Raw genomic sequence first — 16,035 nt, 5'->3', positions numbered from 1 at the left:
TCACCCTGAGACAATCTTTGTATTCCATTCTCAGGTGAAGAATCCCCTCCTCAAGGCCTGCCCTGCAGGGCTGCTGTGAGGGTCGGGGGTGCCTGCTGCCTGTGCACTCTCCTCCTGAAATCCCTCTGCCTCAAACTTATCTAGCTACATAAATATCCTCCATTTCTGGAATCTTCTATCAGATGTACCAAATACCTTCCCACCCTCTGTGACTGAACTAAAAGCATTTGTTCTTCCCATTGCTCCACGTTCCATAGATCCACGCAAATGCCTGAGGGTTCTCTGGTTAGTCCAGGCGTAGATGACCCCTGAGAGCCGAGTGTCCCCACGCCCCATCATCCCCCGGGGGCTGCCGGGACAGTGCTCCTTGCAGCTTTGTGGTCAGCTGAGGCCCTGTACTTGCTGTGCCCACTCTCTTGAGTTGTCTGCACAGCCCTCTGGGTTCCTCCCATGGTGCAGCCCCTCTGGATTCCCATGGAAGTCCCCTGACCCCCGCCCCCTTCCCCCCCCCCCCCCACACACCCCCCCCCCCCCCCCCCGCTGCCCCCACCTTCCCTCCTCCTCCTCTTCCACCTCTTGCTTTAGCTGAGTCCCAGCTCTCCTCCCACCCGCAGCCCTCTCCCAAGAACGGGCACCTTCTCGCTCTCTCCATGGACTGAGGTTCAGGACGGGTGGCGCACGGCGGTCTCCGTCTGTAACACCCCTAGCATCTCTCCAGCTCCTGCCATCTGGCTGTCCCACTCTCACCCTCGTGACTGTCACTCCTGGTCACTCCTTTCATACCCTGAAGGCCTTGGCTCAGCCTCGCTATTGTCCTCTCCATTCCAAGGCCAGCCATCATCCTGGGTAGCAGCCAGGCCCACCTCCAGCTATCTGCTCTTCCATTTCTGCCACCCACTCCACGACACACCGTTTCCCTTGTCCCCAGAAGGGCTCCACCTTGGAAATTTGCACCTCATTTCCTGTTCTCAGGCCACCATCTCTCCCTGTCCGGGTCCTCCCAGATGCCCCTCCTGTGTCTTCCTCTCGAACTCTGGCCTCTGACCTCCTTACTCCTCTCTCCAAGACAGCCCAGCCTCCACAGGTGTCAGCCTCCTCACCCTGCTCACCTTTGAACTCATCCTCCTGGCCAAACTCAACCCATAACGATGGACGTGTCCATCTCCTGGGCCTGGAACCAGCTTTGGGGGACAACTGAAGACAGTTGCCCAGCCACAGGCCCCATAGTCCCCAGGCTCTTGGCCTCAGCGTGCCCAGGCCCTCTGAGTCAGCTCAGAGGCCTTGTGCTCCCAGCCACTTTCCAGCCTTCCCACGTCTGCCTGGTGCCACCCTCCAGCTCCCTCCTCACTCCTCCACCTCACGGGCAAAACAGACATCTTCAGATGGGCACTCCCTCAATTTTGGCCCTCAGACCAGCACCCTCACCCCTTCGGCTTCCAGTAGAAGGAGGCTTGGCCGTCCTCTGTCCCCCTTTGCTTGGAGTCCACCCCATCCCGTCTCCTAACAGCTCTTACTTGATCCAGGATGCTCTCACCTATGGCTGCCTTCTCTCTCTCTGTCACTTCACTCACACACATGTAGTCACCCAAGTGTGTCTCTGATCTTTAACCCACAACCCACTAGACCCACTTCCTGCGGCTCCACTCTCCCCTCTTTCCTCCACGAATCGCTGCCAACAGTCCCTTCTGGCAGTCTGCGCCTGCTCCCCACCACTCCTGCCGCTGCCTCTGGCCGCCACCCACCACACACAGGACCTGCTGTCGCCAGGGTCGCCGACCACCTTCCCACTCAGCCACTAAACTGAGTGGGCCCTGCCTGCAGGGGCACCTCCCGCCCTCGCTTTCCTCCACGCGGAGGACCGCGTCCCGGAGCACAGCCGCCTCCCCTCCTCTCGTTCCTCTGACTGTCGGGAGGCGTCGGCCCGCGAGGCTCTGTGCCCTTCCCCCCCCTCCTCGCCTTCCCCTTGGGCCCAGCTGCCCAAAGACGGCAGAAGCAGGAGTGGCCGACGGGGAAGCCGAGCCGTGGGGGCCCTGCTTGTTTGTCCTGCAGGCTGGGTGCCTGCCAGTGGGTGAGTCTGCCGGCTCCCGAGCTCAGCGTCGGGAGCCCGTGACACCGCAGAGAGAGCCATGTCACCCAAATCAGCTTTATGGGAATAAGGGGGGGGGGGGGGCAGTCCGGCCTCTTACCTCGGTCTCGCTTCTCACTTGGTTTAGAATTTGTCTAAGTCACAGCAGGCGCTTTTCGTCTTACGTGATTTGGCAGCACGGACACCATGACAGCCCCAACTTCTGTGGCGGCTCCTGGTCTCCTCCCACCTCTCGGCTGCCTCTTTTGCGGCTCGTCCTTTCACTGTTGGAGGTCCCTGGCCTCTTTTCTCCTCACTCTTCACCTCCCTCCCTGTGGGAGAAGGGTGCATCCATTCCCATGGCTACAATGACCGAGGGTGCTGATAATCCCCAATCTATCCCCGGCCTTGAGCCCTGGACCTCAGACCCACCAACAACACCTCCTTCCCGAGGCCCAGCAAGTACTGTACCTCCACGCAACCCAGCACCTCCCCTCTCCTCCCAAACCCACCCTGTGCCACCACAGAACCTGTGTCCCTCCCCAAGCTCTTGGATCCCAAAGCCCCAGCTGGCAACTGGGAGGCAGCGGTCCCGGAGCCCACAGTCTCCTACCCAAGTCACTAGCAGACACTGTGGGCTTCCTCGGACACCGTGCAGTTGGAAGGACCTTACGTGCCTGTGCCTTACACACCACGAGCTCCAGGAAGTCAGCAGCCTCCCCATCACTCACAGTGGGGCCTTGGGCAGCGGCCTCCAGCCCCCAGCAAGCTTCCTTCTGGGACCAGGGCTTCCATCATATTGACAAGCACTTGCCCCCTACTCTTCCAGGAGGCCCTTCCCCTTCTCCCCCAGGGAGACTCGCCTATGTTTGTAGAACACGCAGGGCTGTCAGTGAGAACTACACACAGGGTGCAGGGTCAAAGGTTATGGAAACATGACCTCCTAGGTCCTGTCAGACTCTGAGTTACAAAGGTTCAAATGCTAAATATGACCACAGCTGCCCCCCAGGCAGAGGGCTGGACTGAGGAGGTACCACGCTGATCTGGAGGGTGCGCATTTATAAACACTTATTGTGTACCATCTGTATGCCATGCCCTGCACTGGGGATAAAATGGTGAAGGCAGGAAAAACCCCTGCTGGCAGGGCACCTGCTGTGGGATGTTTTCATTTCAAAATACTTCCACCCTGATTATTTCCCTGATTCAGCCTCCTCTACAAAACCTACCGAATCGGATCCATACTGAGAGCCTTGGGCTCCATGCCATCCTGCTCTGTTACCGGCTCATCTCTGCTCCTCAGCCCCGGTTTCCTCACCTGCCAAGCGGTGACGGTGATGGTTCACACTTAGTGAGCGCTTACTCTGCTCCGGGCCCCTCATTCTCACAACCCGGTGAGGGACATATATCTTATTACCCCGATTTGGCAGATGAGGAAACTGAGGCACAGAGACTGACATGGAGATCCGAGAGCAGGTCTGTCCAACCTCGTAGGTAGAGTTATCGCTGGACCCCTGCACCACTGCCCTGGTCGTGGGGTTGCCGTGGGGCCACTGAGAGTTGTTTTAAGCCTCACCATCTGGAAAGGACTTTCACTCATTAACTCCTTCCCTCGGAGCTGCAGGTGAGCAGCAGCTTCTGGCTCCAACTCAGGCCTGCCCCTACCCGCCGCAGTGGGAGGGCCCAGGGCTCTGCTGCCCGCTGGGGTCGGTCCACGTGCCTGACAGCCCTGGGGCCTGGGCGACAGGGCGGGTGACACCCTCCCTTCACTTCCCACGGTTCAGCAGTTCCATTTTCCAGCCACGAAGCAGCTGCTGGTGTCCTGATCCGAGTCTGCTCCAGTCGTCAACCCCATCTCACCCAGTTTCCCGGGCCTTCCTGCCACCATTTCCCTCATCCTCCCTTCCGTGTGACACTCTGGGACACGAATGCACTGAGCTCCCCTTCTGGGGTCACCTTCCATTCCCAGCCTCTCGCTTGGGGAGGCTGAGCTGGAGTCAGGTTTCTTGGAAGGTTTAGAAAAACGTCCGGAGTGGTTTCGATGCTGGAAGAGAGTCCAGGTCTGTCATGTAAGTCTAACTTAATTTACTGAAACTAAACCAAACCAAGACAGAGTCAACGTCCCTCTGACCCTGGGGTAAAATACGGCTCTGTGATTTAGGCAAAAGCTGTAAGCATCTTCCTTCACTTCTGCCCCGAGATTCTTAACTGCTCCCAGGTGCCCCCTTCAGTGAGGCGGGACTGGTGGGGGGAAAACGAGCAGGGCCTGGGGTCGGGCAGGCGTGCATTTGACCCCAGGAGTCACCACTGACCGGCTGTGGAGCCTCAGCTCCTCGGAGCCTCAGTTTCCACATCTGTAAAATGGGGGTAGACAATGGTATCCTTAGGGTCATTGTGAGGATGAAATGAGAGCATGTGCACAGAGCTTCCAGCTCGTGGATGTGTTCGGCAGACCCCTGGATACACGCATGAGCGCTCCCCTTTGTGTATTCGACAAACAGTGGAGCACCCATCGGGGGCCGCCAGCGGGCCGCTTCCAGCACTGTAATAATGAGCTGCAGAGACAGTCCCTGACCTCACAGAATTGATGGTGTAGTGAGGACGACAGATCTCAGGCAAAGAAACTCACCAAGACATCATTACTGACTCGGGTAAGTGCTATGACAAAGGGAAAGGAGCCACACCAGAAGTTCTCAGGTCTTTCCATCCGTGATTAAGAGGTCACTGAGGGGCGGGGATGCCAGGCAGGAAAAGGAGAGCAGGAGAGCCTCCGTCAGCAGCATTTGACTTGCAAATGGACCAAGAAGAAACCCCGGGGATGAAATTAGTGACTTTTGGTTGTGCGGCTTTGTGAATGAACTGTGTGGAGAGGGTGCACTCATTGTACTAAAACAGCAACTTTTTCCGAGTTGCTGCCCCGTTTTGTTTCTGGCGCCAGGGCTGCTAACCGGGGGGAGCACTCCTGAGGGAGCTGAGAGACGCCTTCCCCACAGGGGGGTGCTGTGACCCTGACGTGGCCACCCCACCGCTGTGCTCCTCGGCTGGCCTCTGACAGTGGGCACCCAGGGCAGGAGAGAGCGTAACAATGGGCAGAGCGCAGCCCACTGTTCATCCCAGGGGGCAGGGCACACAGGACTCCAGACCCCAGGGGCCCACCTTCCTCCACAAATACTGCTTGGGGTCGAACGAGATGAAATAGATTGGTGGTTGTGATGGTTAATTATATGTGTCAACTTGACTGGGCCATGGGGTGCCCAGATATTTGGCTAAACATTATTCTGGAAGTGTCTATGAGAGTGTTTCTGGATTAGATTAGCACTGGTACCTGAGACTGAGTAAAGCAGCTGGCCCTCCCTTGTGCGGTGGGCATCATCTGATCTGCCGAGGGCCTGAACAGAACAAAAAGGCAAAGGGAAGCATTGATCCTCCGCCTGCCCGTTTGAGCTGGAACACTGTGTCCTGCACTAACCCTGAGACTCGCTTCATCAGCTCTCCTGGTTCTGGGGCCCTACACCACCAGCTCTCCTGAGTCTCCAGCCTGCAGATGACAGATCGTGGGACTTCTCAGCCTCCATAATCACATGAGCCATATTACATATGTATGTCTCCTATTGGTTCTGTTTCTCTGGAGAACCCTAATAGAGCTGTAGAACTTTTCCATTTGGCTCATGGAACTATTGGTCAGCTGTGGCTTGAAGCCCTGAGGCAGAAGCAAGAGAGAGAAGCCAGGAGACTGGGATGTGAGTGGGGGAAGCAGCAGTACGAGCCATGGCCCCGTGCAGGAGGAAAGATGGCTAAGGAGAAACCCAATGGGTGTCTCCAGGTGGTGGGGCAGGGAAAGCTGCTAAGCAGGTGCCAGGGAGCACCATGAACAGCCTCCACTCCTGCCAGAGGCATCATTGGGAGGAGGTCAGAGCAAAGATTTGTATGGGAGGCCAATGGAAAAGTCCAGAAGCATCCAGCCTTTTTCTATAAGAAAAGACACCAAGACTGGGAGAATAGGGAATGAGTGCTTATGAGGTAGTGAGCCCCCTGTGCTCAGAAGCAGAAGCTAGAGAACAGTGGAAGTGTTCTCTGCTATCGAAGTCTGCTGGTTGCACAAGCTTCAGGCAAGGCTCAATGCAGTGGCTCAGTGCCTCAATCACCGAAGATCTGGTTCCTTTCTCTCCTCTTTGCCCTCCTGGGTGTTGACTCCCTCCTAAGTGCTCCCCCAGTGCTCACACGATTTATACCAGCGGCTGGGAGAGGGATGTGGCCAGCGCCCCTCAAATCACATGGCAGGGAAGTGGAGGGTAGCGAGCTAACTGAAAATTGGGGCACTGGCACCGAGAGCAGGAAGCATCCATGCCGAATGGCCCAGACCAGCGCAAGTGCCCTGTGAGGACCAGCTTGGGGGAGGGACTCCTGTCCTGCGAGGAGGCGAGGCTGGGTGGCTTCTCAGGTCCCTTCCAACCCAGAGATCTTGTGATGGTACGTATGGAGCCCACAGCCATCTAATGCCCAGTGGTTCAGGGGGGCCAGTGAGGTACCACTGTGGCTTTGGCCCAGTGTCAAATGCCTGATGCCGCCTCAGACCAAGGCTTGTGTCTGGCAGCTGCTTCAAGGTGACCTGACTGGGAGGCAGCCTCTCTGGCTTCAGGGAGCTCTGCTGGGCTGGTTTCCTGTCCTTCTCTCGTTTTCCAGAAAGCACCCATCTTCCACAGGGGGCAGAGCTAGGTCACTGCCAAGGTCCAATAATCACTTGGATCGCTCTTTCAATTTTCCTCTGCTCCACGAGGGTCCTTCAGGGGAGCTGGGAGGGCTGCAGGTTTCCTGTAATCCTGAGTTTTCAGACACGTGAGCAGGGCTGGGGAGAGCCCTTCATTCACCCGGGCTTACCTCACCCTGGGGGACGACCCCAGTCTATCATTTCCAAGGAGGCATGGGCTGGGACGAGACCAAAGTGGCCTTCCACAGTGGCGTTTTGGGCGTTTTCACATTTCTCTCTGAGCATGGCTACCACGTAGGTGGCCCTCATCTCCTCCTCAGACTGCAGGCTCCCAGCCCTCCATCTGTGCACGGCCACACCTGGACAAACTGCGCTCGGTCACAACCCACGCCCGTTTCTTTGTTGTCCTGCTCATCTGGGCCCCAAGAGGAATCATGGAACGCCCTCCCAGGTGTTGTAAAGCCAGGGGAGTGAGACGCTCTGCTGGTGGGACTTCAGATCAAGTCACCTCTATCAACCAGCAGGAGAGAAATGAACCAGTCCCTCTGCGAGAGCAGGACCCGGGCAGGAACGGCCGGTGGAGTACACTCAATATTATACTCGTTTCCTTACAGCCTGCCAAGGGAGGCTGTGTGCATTTCAATATGACTACAGTCTGAAAAGCCACTATTTTGAATTGGTTTTATTTAAATTTTACAGAAACCTGATTGGAGTTAATATGTAATTATAAGTCCAGTAACAATTCTACAAAAATGCACATACAACGCCAGAATTCCTTAAAAGCAACTAATATCATATTCTTATTTTGCATAAAACGTGCATTAATATCAACTGTCACATGTTGGCCAAAATCAGTCTCTACAAGCAGAGACGGTCCAATAGTCAATAAGAAAACTAGTTGTGAACAATAGGTAAAAAAAAGAGGTTTTTCTGGTTGATGTAAGAGCAGGAACAGCCCCTTTCACAGAGCGAGCCCTCCAGCGCTGGCGGATCTGTACCGCGCTGCACAGTGACGCGTCGCCTCTGAGATTTGGTCCTGACCTGTCATAAGGAGTACGGAACTTTCTGGTAGTGAAAGCAAATGTTTGAGAAGATGCAGACTTTCAGGCCACAACGGTACACTGCTAGTGCATCTTTGCAAAGGAGGCTCAGAAACCCTCGGACCTGGAAGGATCCCAAGCTGGGGACTGGAAACCCTCACACTCGCCCTGAGCTTTCCGCCCTGGCCTGTTTACCCTTCTCCAAGGCCAGCTCAGGGCACACAAGCATCAACTGTGGCCAGCAGGCCTTCCAGCTCCACACACCACTCTCCATGGGAATCTGTAATTAGGGGTTTGTTTGATGCAGAAAAACATGGGTTGGACCATTTCTTTGAGGCCTTGACTTTCTGTCGCCTAGTTCTTTCCATCCAGGGCTCAGTGGGCACTCAGATACGTGACTGCTGGACACACGAAGGAATAGTAAACACGTGTGGTCCCAAAGCCTCAAACGCTTATAGTCACGTACCTCAATGTGTGCCATTATTGTCAGGAAAGACCACGTTCCTCCAGAGACAGCAACTGAGGGCTCTGCGTTTATCAAAAGGTGTTTTCACATAGACTGAGGGGCTTTAAAGAGATGTCATACCAACTGAAAGGACGTCCCCTTAAATACGGGGCTTCATACAACATCCTATGAGCTTCTTCAAAAGAAGATCTCAGTCACTAGGGACCCAGCTGCAGACGTGAACGTGTATATACGTAAAGCTCATCACTCGTGCAGCCCAGGGCCTTGTTTGGACCTCTCCCACATTCTGCCTCTTCCATAACAGGGCCCTCACTGCCCTGTTCCTTACAAGGAAGCTAAACCAGTATCTTTTTCTTCAGCACAGATTTAAAAGGAAAAAATAATTTATTGGGGTTCTAATAACATTTTCATAACAGAATAATATCAAAATAGGTCCGTTTTTAATATATGCTTATGAATATCCCTGATAATATAAAGGAATCCAGAGGACTTTGTAAACCACCAAGATTTCACAGGGTAGTACCCGGTCTATTTTTAGGCAGCAGAAGAGGGACGAGCACACTGGCAAATGTTTTCCAGGAAGCACTGTGAGCGCGACAGTGCTGAAATTCTACTACACTAGTGCCAGGAGAATCGTGAGTGAAATTTTCACTTTAAATTTATTAGTCAAATCTGCAACCAAGGTTGGCTTCCTCGATCCTGCCATCAGCCAACCTCCTGCCTGTGACAGTCGTCCAGGCCAGAAAACCATCAGTGCTGCTACTCTGGACGCTGGGCCAAGAAGAAACAAGCTCCAAGATCCTTTCTAAGCCGTGACCAAACCTCAGAAAGCAGGGACGTGGGAGGAGGAGCAGACCAGGCTTGAGGCGGCTCTGACCCAAGGCACCAGGATCTCGGGGGCGAGGGCACCACAGAGGTTCTAGCTGACAGGAAGAGAACTTCTGCGATGCCCCACAGAGCACGTCCTGGAAGACAACAGCTCTGTGGCAGAGAAGACACATTCAGGAGTTAAAGGACAAGTCACTAGAAAAGAAACTAGTTTACTTTCTCAAAACGAAATCAAACATCTTAAAACTTACAAGCAAACAACCCTGGGCAGACAGGGGCGGGGGCGGGCCTGTGGAATGATCACATTGAGCTGAGTCAGCAAGAATGCTGGTTGTGAAATCAGCATCAACATTGTGGCTACTGTAGTTAAGGAGAGTGAAGGGAGCTCAGGGCCGCAGGAGGAGGCCTCTCCAGAGAGGACAAGAGGACCAAATGGGAACTATGCCTCTTTTATTCCTGGAACAGTAAGTGGCATTTCATTGGCCTGGAGGAGAAGGCGCCATGCCCCCCTCTAGCTGCAGTAATACTGCATGCCGTCCACTCTTCTTCTCTTCTTGGACTGAAATTCTTCAAAGAACTGCTGGATGTCCTCTCTCTTAACAACCTGTTGATGAAAAGCAAGGGTTAAGGAAAGGGAACTACATCACAGGACAGCAGTAACCGCTCGTAACAGTCACGAACGAGTCCAACAATGTTGCTGATAAGAATTGTTCTGTGTAATTAATTTACTATCTCCATTTTATAGGAGAGCTCGTCCAGGCTCACAGGGGCCGGCCTGTTCTGAGTCACACAGCCAGGCAGAAGAGCCTAAGCGTGCAGAGCACAGATGCCACCACGAACCTCAGTTGCCTCAGACAAAATGAGAGAAAGCAGCTCCTATCTAACAGGGTCATTTGAAGATGAGATGAGATATAATGCCTGCAGAACACTGCCGGGCACCTAGGACATTCTCAATAAATATTAGCTGAAAAGAAAACTGGCAGAGCCAGGACAAGACTAAGAACCCCAAGAGGCCCCTAAGACCACTGCTTGCTCTCAGGACACAGCTGTCTTTGGAGGGGGGGGGGTCCTCCAGCTCTGTGTCAGCACCCACAGAAAACTAAGGCTGTTCTGCTTTGAGATTTGTGCTTTCTTCTTTGCTGAAAAAAAGGAACCACAAAACTTTTCCCCCTTTCAGAGTCCAAAATTAAGGTGTTTGCTATATAAATGGAAAAATAATTGGTAAAAGCTATAGCACACTTTTAGTAAATGGAATACGCATGTTACGTAATAAAAATGAGAAATTTATCTTCCAGTTTATTGGAAAAAGGACTGGAGTATCATACAAAGGTATTTATGATATTAGCAAAATAAAATAGTAAAAAGAAGAAAATAAGGCAAAAGGAAAATATGGATAAAAAGTAAACTGGGACAACCCAGAAGCTAGTCCCTGCTCCCCCAGAGAGAGTCTATGCCAGCTGCTCTGGTCTAAAGCTGTTTACGGAAATCACAAGAGAAGGTGTGAGAATTTACTTTTTAATTACAAAGGTAACACATGCTTACTGTCATGAAGGAATGAAGGTGGGGCAGGGAGAGGGAGGGAAAGAGAAACAGAAAGAGAAAGCACATGAATGCCTGTGAGCAAGAGGGAGAGAGAACGTCAGAAAGAGGACAAATACTTGTGTATAGAGTGAAATCTCCCCCCACACCAGGGTGGAGTGCTGCTAACAATCGCAAACAGAATGCTGACTTGAGCCACTCTCTTGGGGTGAGAGTGAGAGAAGATACTTATTAATGCTCCCAGTAGGACTGAACCTTTTGTCAGTTCTCCACCACAGTCTGGTAGCTGATACACCAGGTTCACAAGCACCAAGAATAAAACTGCTGGTCAGCTGGTGAGGAATGAGAGCCCCTAACAGATTCAGGATCCAGATGGCTAACACACTGAGATAAACGACCGTGGCTCAAAACTCTAACGTACTTGGCTAAAAGGCTTGGAAACGGACACTTACAAAATGCTACTAAATAGGATACTTGGGAGTTCTAATATGAAAGATCCATCCTTAGCTTGGAGCACAAACATTAAACACTAAAAGGCAATAAAAGGCAAAAAATTTCTCCTGCCAGGATATTGTGGGAGGAGACCTTAAAGCACACAAATTACAATGTGCAATCTTTACTTTCTAGACACCCTCACCCACAACCAGCATGGACAGTAGAAACGTTAAAGAAAAAACATTTGGGTTCAATAAAAAATTTGTCTCAGAAAATCTGTAGTTTCTAAGTGTTTTTTTTTATAGTCAGACACAAACATTAAATAAAACACAGTCTGTCATCTGAGAACATCTATAACTTACTAGCATTATCTTCTGTGGACAAATACAGCCAAAGCAGAGAAGTCTTATGGCAACTTAAGATTTTTGTTTGTTTTTTGTAAAGATGTAGTTAGTAATGTCATGGAACAAACAATGAAAAATAATATTTTTCTGTCCTTTTAAATCATCATCTCAGATTAAAAAAATCTCTCAGGGGCCAGCCCCGTGGCCGAGTGGTTAAGTTTGCGCGCTCCGCTTTGGCAGCCCAGGGTTTCGCTGGTTCGGATCCTGGGCGTGGACATGGCACCGCTTATCAGGCCATGCTGAGGTGGCGTCCTACATGCCACAGCTAGAAGGACCCACAACTAAAAATACACAACTATGTACCAGGGGGCTTTGGAGAGAAAAAGGAAAATAAAATCTTAGAAAAAAAAAAATCTCTCTTACGAAGAATCACAGAGTGGTTCCAGTGATAACTAAGATCCATATGTTCAAGACACATCTGAAGACTTTGAATAAAACTGGATCAGATGTGAATGGAAAAAGACAACATAGCTACTATTTTTCTTTTCTGAGATTTTCAGTGTATGTATGTAATAAAATTAATGAGGAGCACGCTGACCACACACTGCACAGGAGCAGAGTGAGGAGCATGCTCTGACGCATCTGAAAGACCTCGGATGTCCGCTAATACAGAGGTTAAGATGGGCACACCCACGAACGGTCTCAGTTCCAGCGAGAGAGAAGAATGCGTCTACGTTAAGCAGAACTTGGCCTTTGCAACAGAAACAGGAAGACGTGTCATTGAAGAACTCCTGGGACACAGGAAGACGTTCACGGTGACCGTGAAGAACAATCTCTAAAAAACGTGGAACCCATTTAAGGGAAGGCTCCTTTAACTTCTGATTTTATAATTCATTCTGCGGAAAGGCAACACTGCGACCCTGCCCAGAAATCCGGGCGGCTGCAAGTTCTACATTTTTGAGAAAGAAGAAATGACCTAAAGGAGGCTGGTAGAGACTACTGCCAAGACAGCAAGTCTCAGGGCACGTCCTGAGGATCCGTCAGACCACAGCTGACTCGATTTCTACATCTGGCTGGAGCAGAGCAAAATATTTAACTGTCCATAAGGACAACCTCAGGCCATGAAAAGAAAAGTCAAATTTTGTTTTATATCTGCCTTTGGAAGACAGAAAGGCACTTTAGAAAAAAATTCTGTCCACCATGAGTCGTAAAGAGCTAAGAAGTATGGTGAATTCATTTGGAAGACTTGTGAAACATTACACATTGTAGAGTCGATGTCACCCTCAAAAGCATCGAGGCTCTCCTAAGTGGCAAGAGAAATGTTTTAGCCTCCAATTAGAAAGTTCTTTTATTCTAAACTATAGAACCCAGAATCCCAGAAAAGGGGTCTGGATTTAATTTTTTCCTGCCTGGTCATTTTCCTTCCTCCTTCAGGGACCCTTGCTGGAAGGTGGGCTGGGCAGAATCAGCATGACTGGCTGCTCTCTCAGATCTGTGTGGCTGCTCCGGCCCTCGCCCTCTGCCCCAGGGCCGGGAAGGACCCCCAGTGGGCCGGGCCCCAGCTCTTATTGAATTCTCTTAGCTCTGCCTGCATCAAACTCTCAAGTACCCAGTTTAAGATGCACAGTCATTTTTTTCATCAAAGAAAATGAACAGTCTATTCAAAACACAGAGGGCTATGATTAAAATGATTAAAATTCTTTAACTCAACATACCGTGCCTTCATCAGCAAATCTCTTGAGATAGTCTTTAAGTTCAGACTTCAAGTCATTATATTCTAAATTAAAACAAAAAAAGGACTTAAACTTTAGATAAGCCATTGCTTTTGGAAACAAAATATTTCTTTACCATTGACATTTGAGTATGTTAAGAGTTTAAATTTTTAAGTGAAACCTGCACAGAAACTCGTTCCCAATTTCTCTCAAACTCCTCCATTTTGACATCCGGGATCTTTTTTCATTAAAAAACAGAAATATCTTCACCCCCAAAAAGATTAGCCAGGAATTTTTTAAAGGTTCTCCTCGCTCTCTGGAATTCTAATACCGAAAGAAACCTGGGCTCGTCAGTCAGTTTTAAAACCGTTCGCTAACTCAACAGCTTATATTATGTACGAGGCACTGTGAGCGCTACAAAAACCTTTAGATGCAGCCTCCATCCTCGAAAAACTTTTAGTCTAATAAAGGCAAAAAGAGATTAATGAAATAGTTACAAATAAAAGACAGAAATGACCAATGCCATAAAAGGAGCACAAAGGGAGTGACAACCGAGCAGAAACTGGCCGGGGCAAAAATCACTAAAATAAGTTGGGCAGACTGGGGGAAAAAATGTAAAAGCCTGCACAAAGGGTTTGGGGACATTCTCCCCTCGAGTGGTTTCCTGTGAACCACTGAAGCAACCTCAAGAACTGTCAAAACGGTGTTTTGCTCAAAAAGATGACACGTTATGCTTAATGAAAATTATTTCAATGCCTGGAAAAAGAAATGGACTTACTAATATTCTTGACTCATACATCTACCCTTAGTCAAAATAGCACATGTTATGGTTTCCCAAGAATGTAATTACTCTAGCACGTCACCCTGATTCAATGGTAATAGCAGCCAAACCCCCAGCAACATTACAATTAAGCAAATGGAGTTGAGGTGTACTGTATAATTCCAAATTTAAACTTTCTTTGTGTGAAATTAAAATAACAGGCATTAGTTGTCCTCCTTATATACACATATATTCGTATACACATATTTTCTTCAATAGAGAAGGAAACTTTACGAACTTCTTGAGTTTTCACACTCCAACGGTATTTACCACAAATCAGCTCCACTTGCTGGACTCTGTTCATGCTGTTAAGCGTGTCCATCAAAGGGTCCCTCCTGTCAGCCGCCTGGTCAACCTTGCCCTTGTTCTCATAAGCCAGAACTGTGTCATATTCATCTGTCAGGAACAGGACATCCAGATCGCCATACATTTTCTTTAAAAAATAAAACCAGTTTCCCCATTAGAACTGTATGTCAGTCTCAGAAAGTCAACCTCATGAGAATCACTAAAAACTTATTTAATTTATTTTAGATTAACTGCCAGAAAAACCTGAGCCTTTCAGCACAGAGGTGCTTGAATTATGTATTCTTTTTGCTCAAATCTCTTTTAGAAATCTCTCAACTTCCTAGTAGATACTGTATGGTCTAAGAGATCTTTACTTAAAAACCACTGACTCACTGTAACTTTCATGCAATCTGTGCTTCCAAGCAACTCTATGATATAAAAAAGCTAAGAATTGCTATTTGACACTAAAATGAAGATAAGTAAATAAAAACTATTGCGTAATTCTTAATTTCTTCCACAAGCATTCAGATTGCAAATACTAGTCATAAATTTGCTTAACACAAAAATTTCGAAAGTTCTCTGCACTCCTAACACCCATTTCACAAATATCCTTTTCAGATGTTCTTATTTTAGGCATCAGTGCACAAAACATACTGACACTGAACTTGATCGGGTACTTACTCACCATACAGTCTGGGCAGGTACATAACTTGCTACGCCAGTTCAGGGGCCAATAGGTGGCAGTGTCTTTCTTCACAAACTGCTTAGCTTTAAGGTCCTGAAGTTTGCAGCCAGACTGTGATTCTGTGTTGAGATGCTGATTCTTAAACACCGTCTGAAATAAAATTAAGTTTTGAAGTGCATTTTTTAAACTATCGCAGTTTTCATTTTGTGAAGGGATTTCTTTAGGCAGAGGGTACAACTGAAATCCAAGGCTGTAGAGCTTAGAGAATTAACTTTTCAAGTCCTCTTTCTCTTATGGCTCATGCTTCATACGTTACCTGGGGATCAGATGCAGAACTAGTACACGGTTCGCTAGTCTGCTCTGCTTTCACTTCTTTGACAGCATCCTTTCCATGCTCCGGAATATCCTCTTTGAGGGTACTATCTTGATGATCTCCATTTTCAGGTTTGATAACTTCCTGATCACCAATTCCATCAACATTCAGCACCAACCCATCATCCTCAGCAGATACTTTAGTTACTGTGGGTTCAATGAAAAAACACACACATATCCACAGGCTTATTAGACAATGAAACCACTTAATCTGATTAAAAAATATTTCAGAATCTGGAAAGGAGAAAGGCAACCTTAATCTCTGGAATAATGAGAAAGGAAATATCAACACTTTTTTAGGTTACGCCTGCCTAATCCAAAGAGTTGAAATAATTGAACAGTTCATCTACAAATATCAATCACTACTTAAGCACTTTATTTGTAAAGAAGAAAGGAAAACACCACAGATGTCACAGAGAGAAGGGACGCCTCAGGAAGCAAGGGGCAGTAAGAAGAGAGTTCACTGCAAACGCAGGTAGCAGGGTAGTTTTGAAAAAACCACCAGCTTTCCTTTAAGCAAGGAGGAAATCAAAAAGGATGGGTAGAAAGACAGAAATACCATAAAAGAGAGAAGAGAAATGATAAGGAGGCTCATGTTGCATGGTGGCATTTCAGTTTACTAGGGATGAAGCCATCTGCTGCCAGGAAAGGGTGAAGGGGAGGGGAAGGTCAATTACGAGATCCAATGAATGAGAAACACACAGGCCAGTGCAGAGTGACAGACAGAAGAGGGAAGGGC

General features: G+C 49.3%; 1 protein-coding gene across 1 annotated transcript in view; it reads right to left on the bottom strand.

The window, feature by feature from the left end:
- Positions 1-9,537: 9,537 nt before the first annotated feature.
- Positions 9,538-16,035, bottom strand: part of UBR7 (ubiquitin protein ligase E3 component n-recognin 7) — a 13,662-nt gene continuing 7,164 nt past the window's right edge. The window contains exons 7-11 of the mRNA XM_046647514.1: positions 15,241-15,443; positions 14,925-15,074; positions 14,225-14,387; positions 13,138-13,199; positions 9,538-9,708 (exon numbers count right to left, since the gene is read on the bottom strand). Of these exons, the coding sequence (XP_046503470.1) occupies positions 9,616-9,708; positions 13,138-13,199; positions 14,225-14,387; positions 14,925-15,074; positions 15,241-15,443 (671 nt within the window). The 3' untranslated portion in view covers positions 9,538-9,615. The remainder of the gene's footprint in view (positions 9,709-13,137; positions 13,200-14,224; positions 14,388-14,924; positions 15,075-15,240; positions 15,444-16,035) is intronic.

This window comes from Equus quagga, chromosome 20, assembly GCF_021613505.1.
Source record: "Equus quagga isolate Etosha38 chromosome 20, UCLA_HA_Equagga_1.0, whole genome shotgun sequence".
NCBI classification, from domain to species: Eukaryota; Metazoa; Chordata; class Mammalia; order Perissodactyla; family Equidae; genus Equus; species Equus quagga.
The sequence above is the reverse complement of the archived record's forward strand: the minus strand, read 5'-3'. Positions and strand labels throughout refer to the sequence as shown.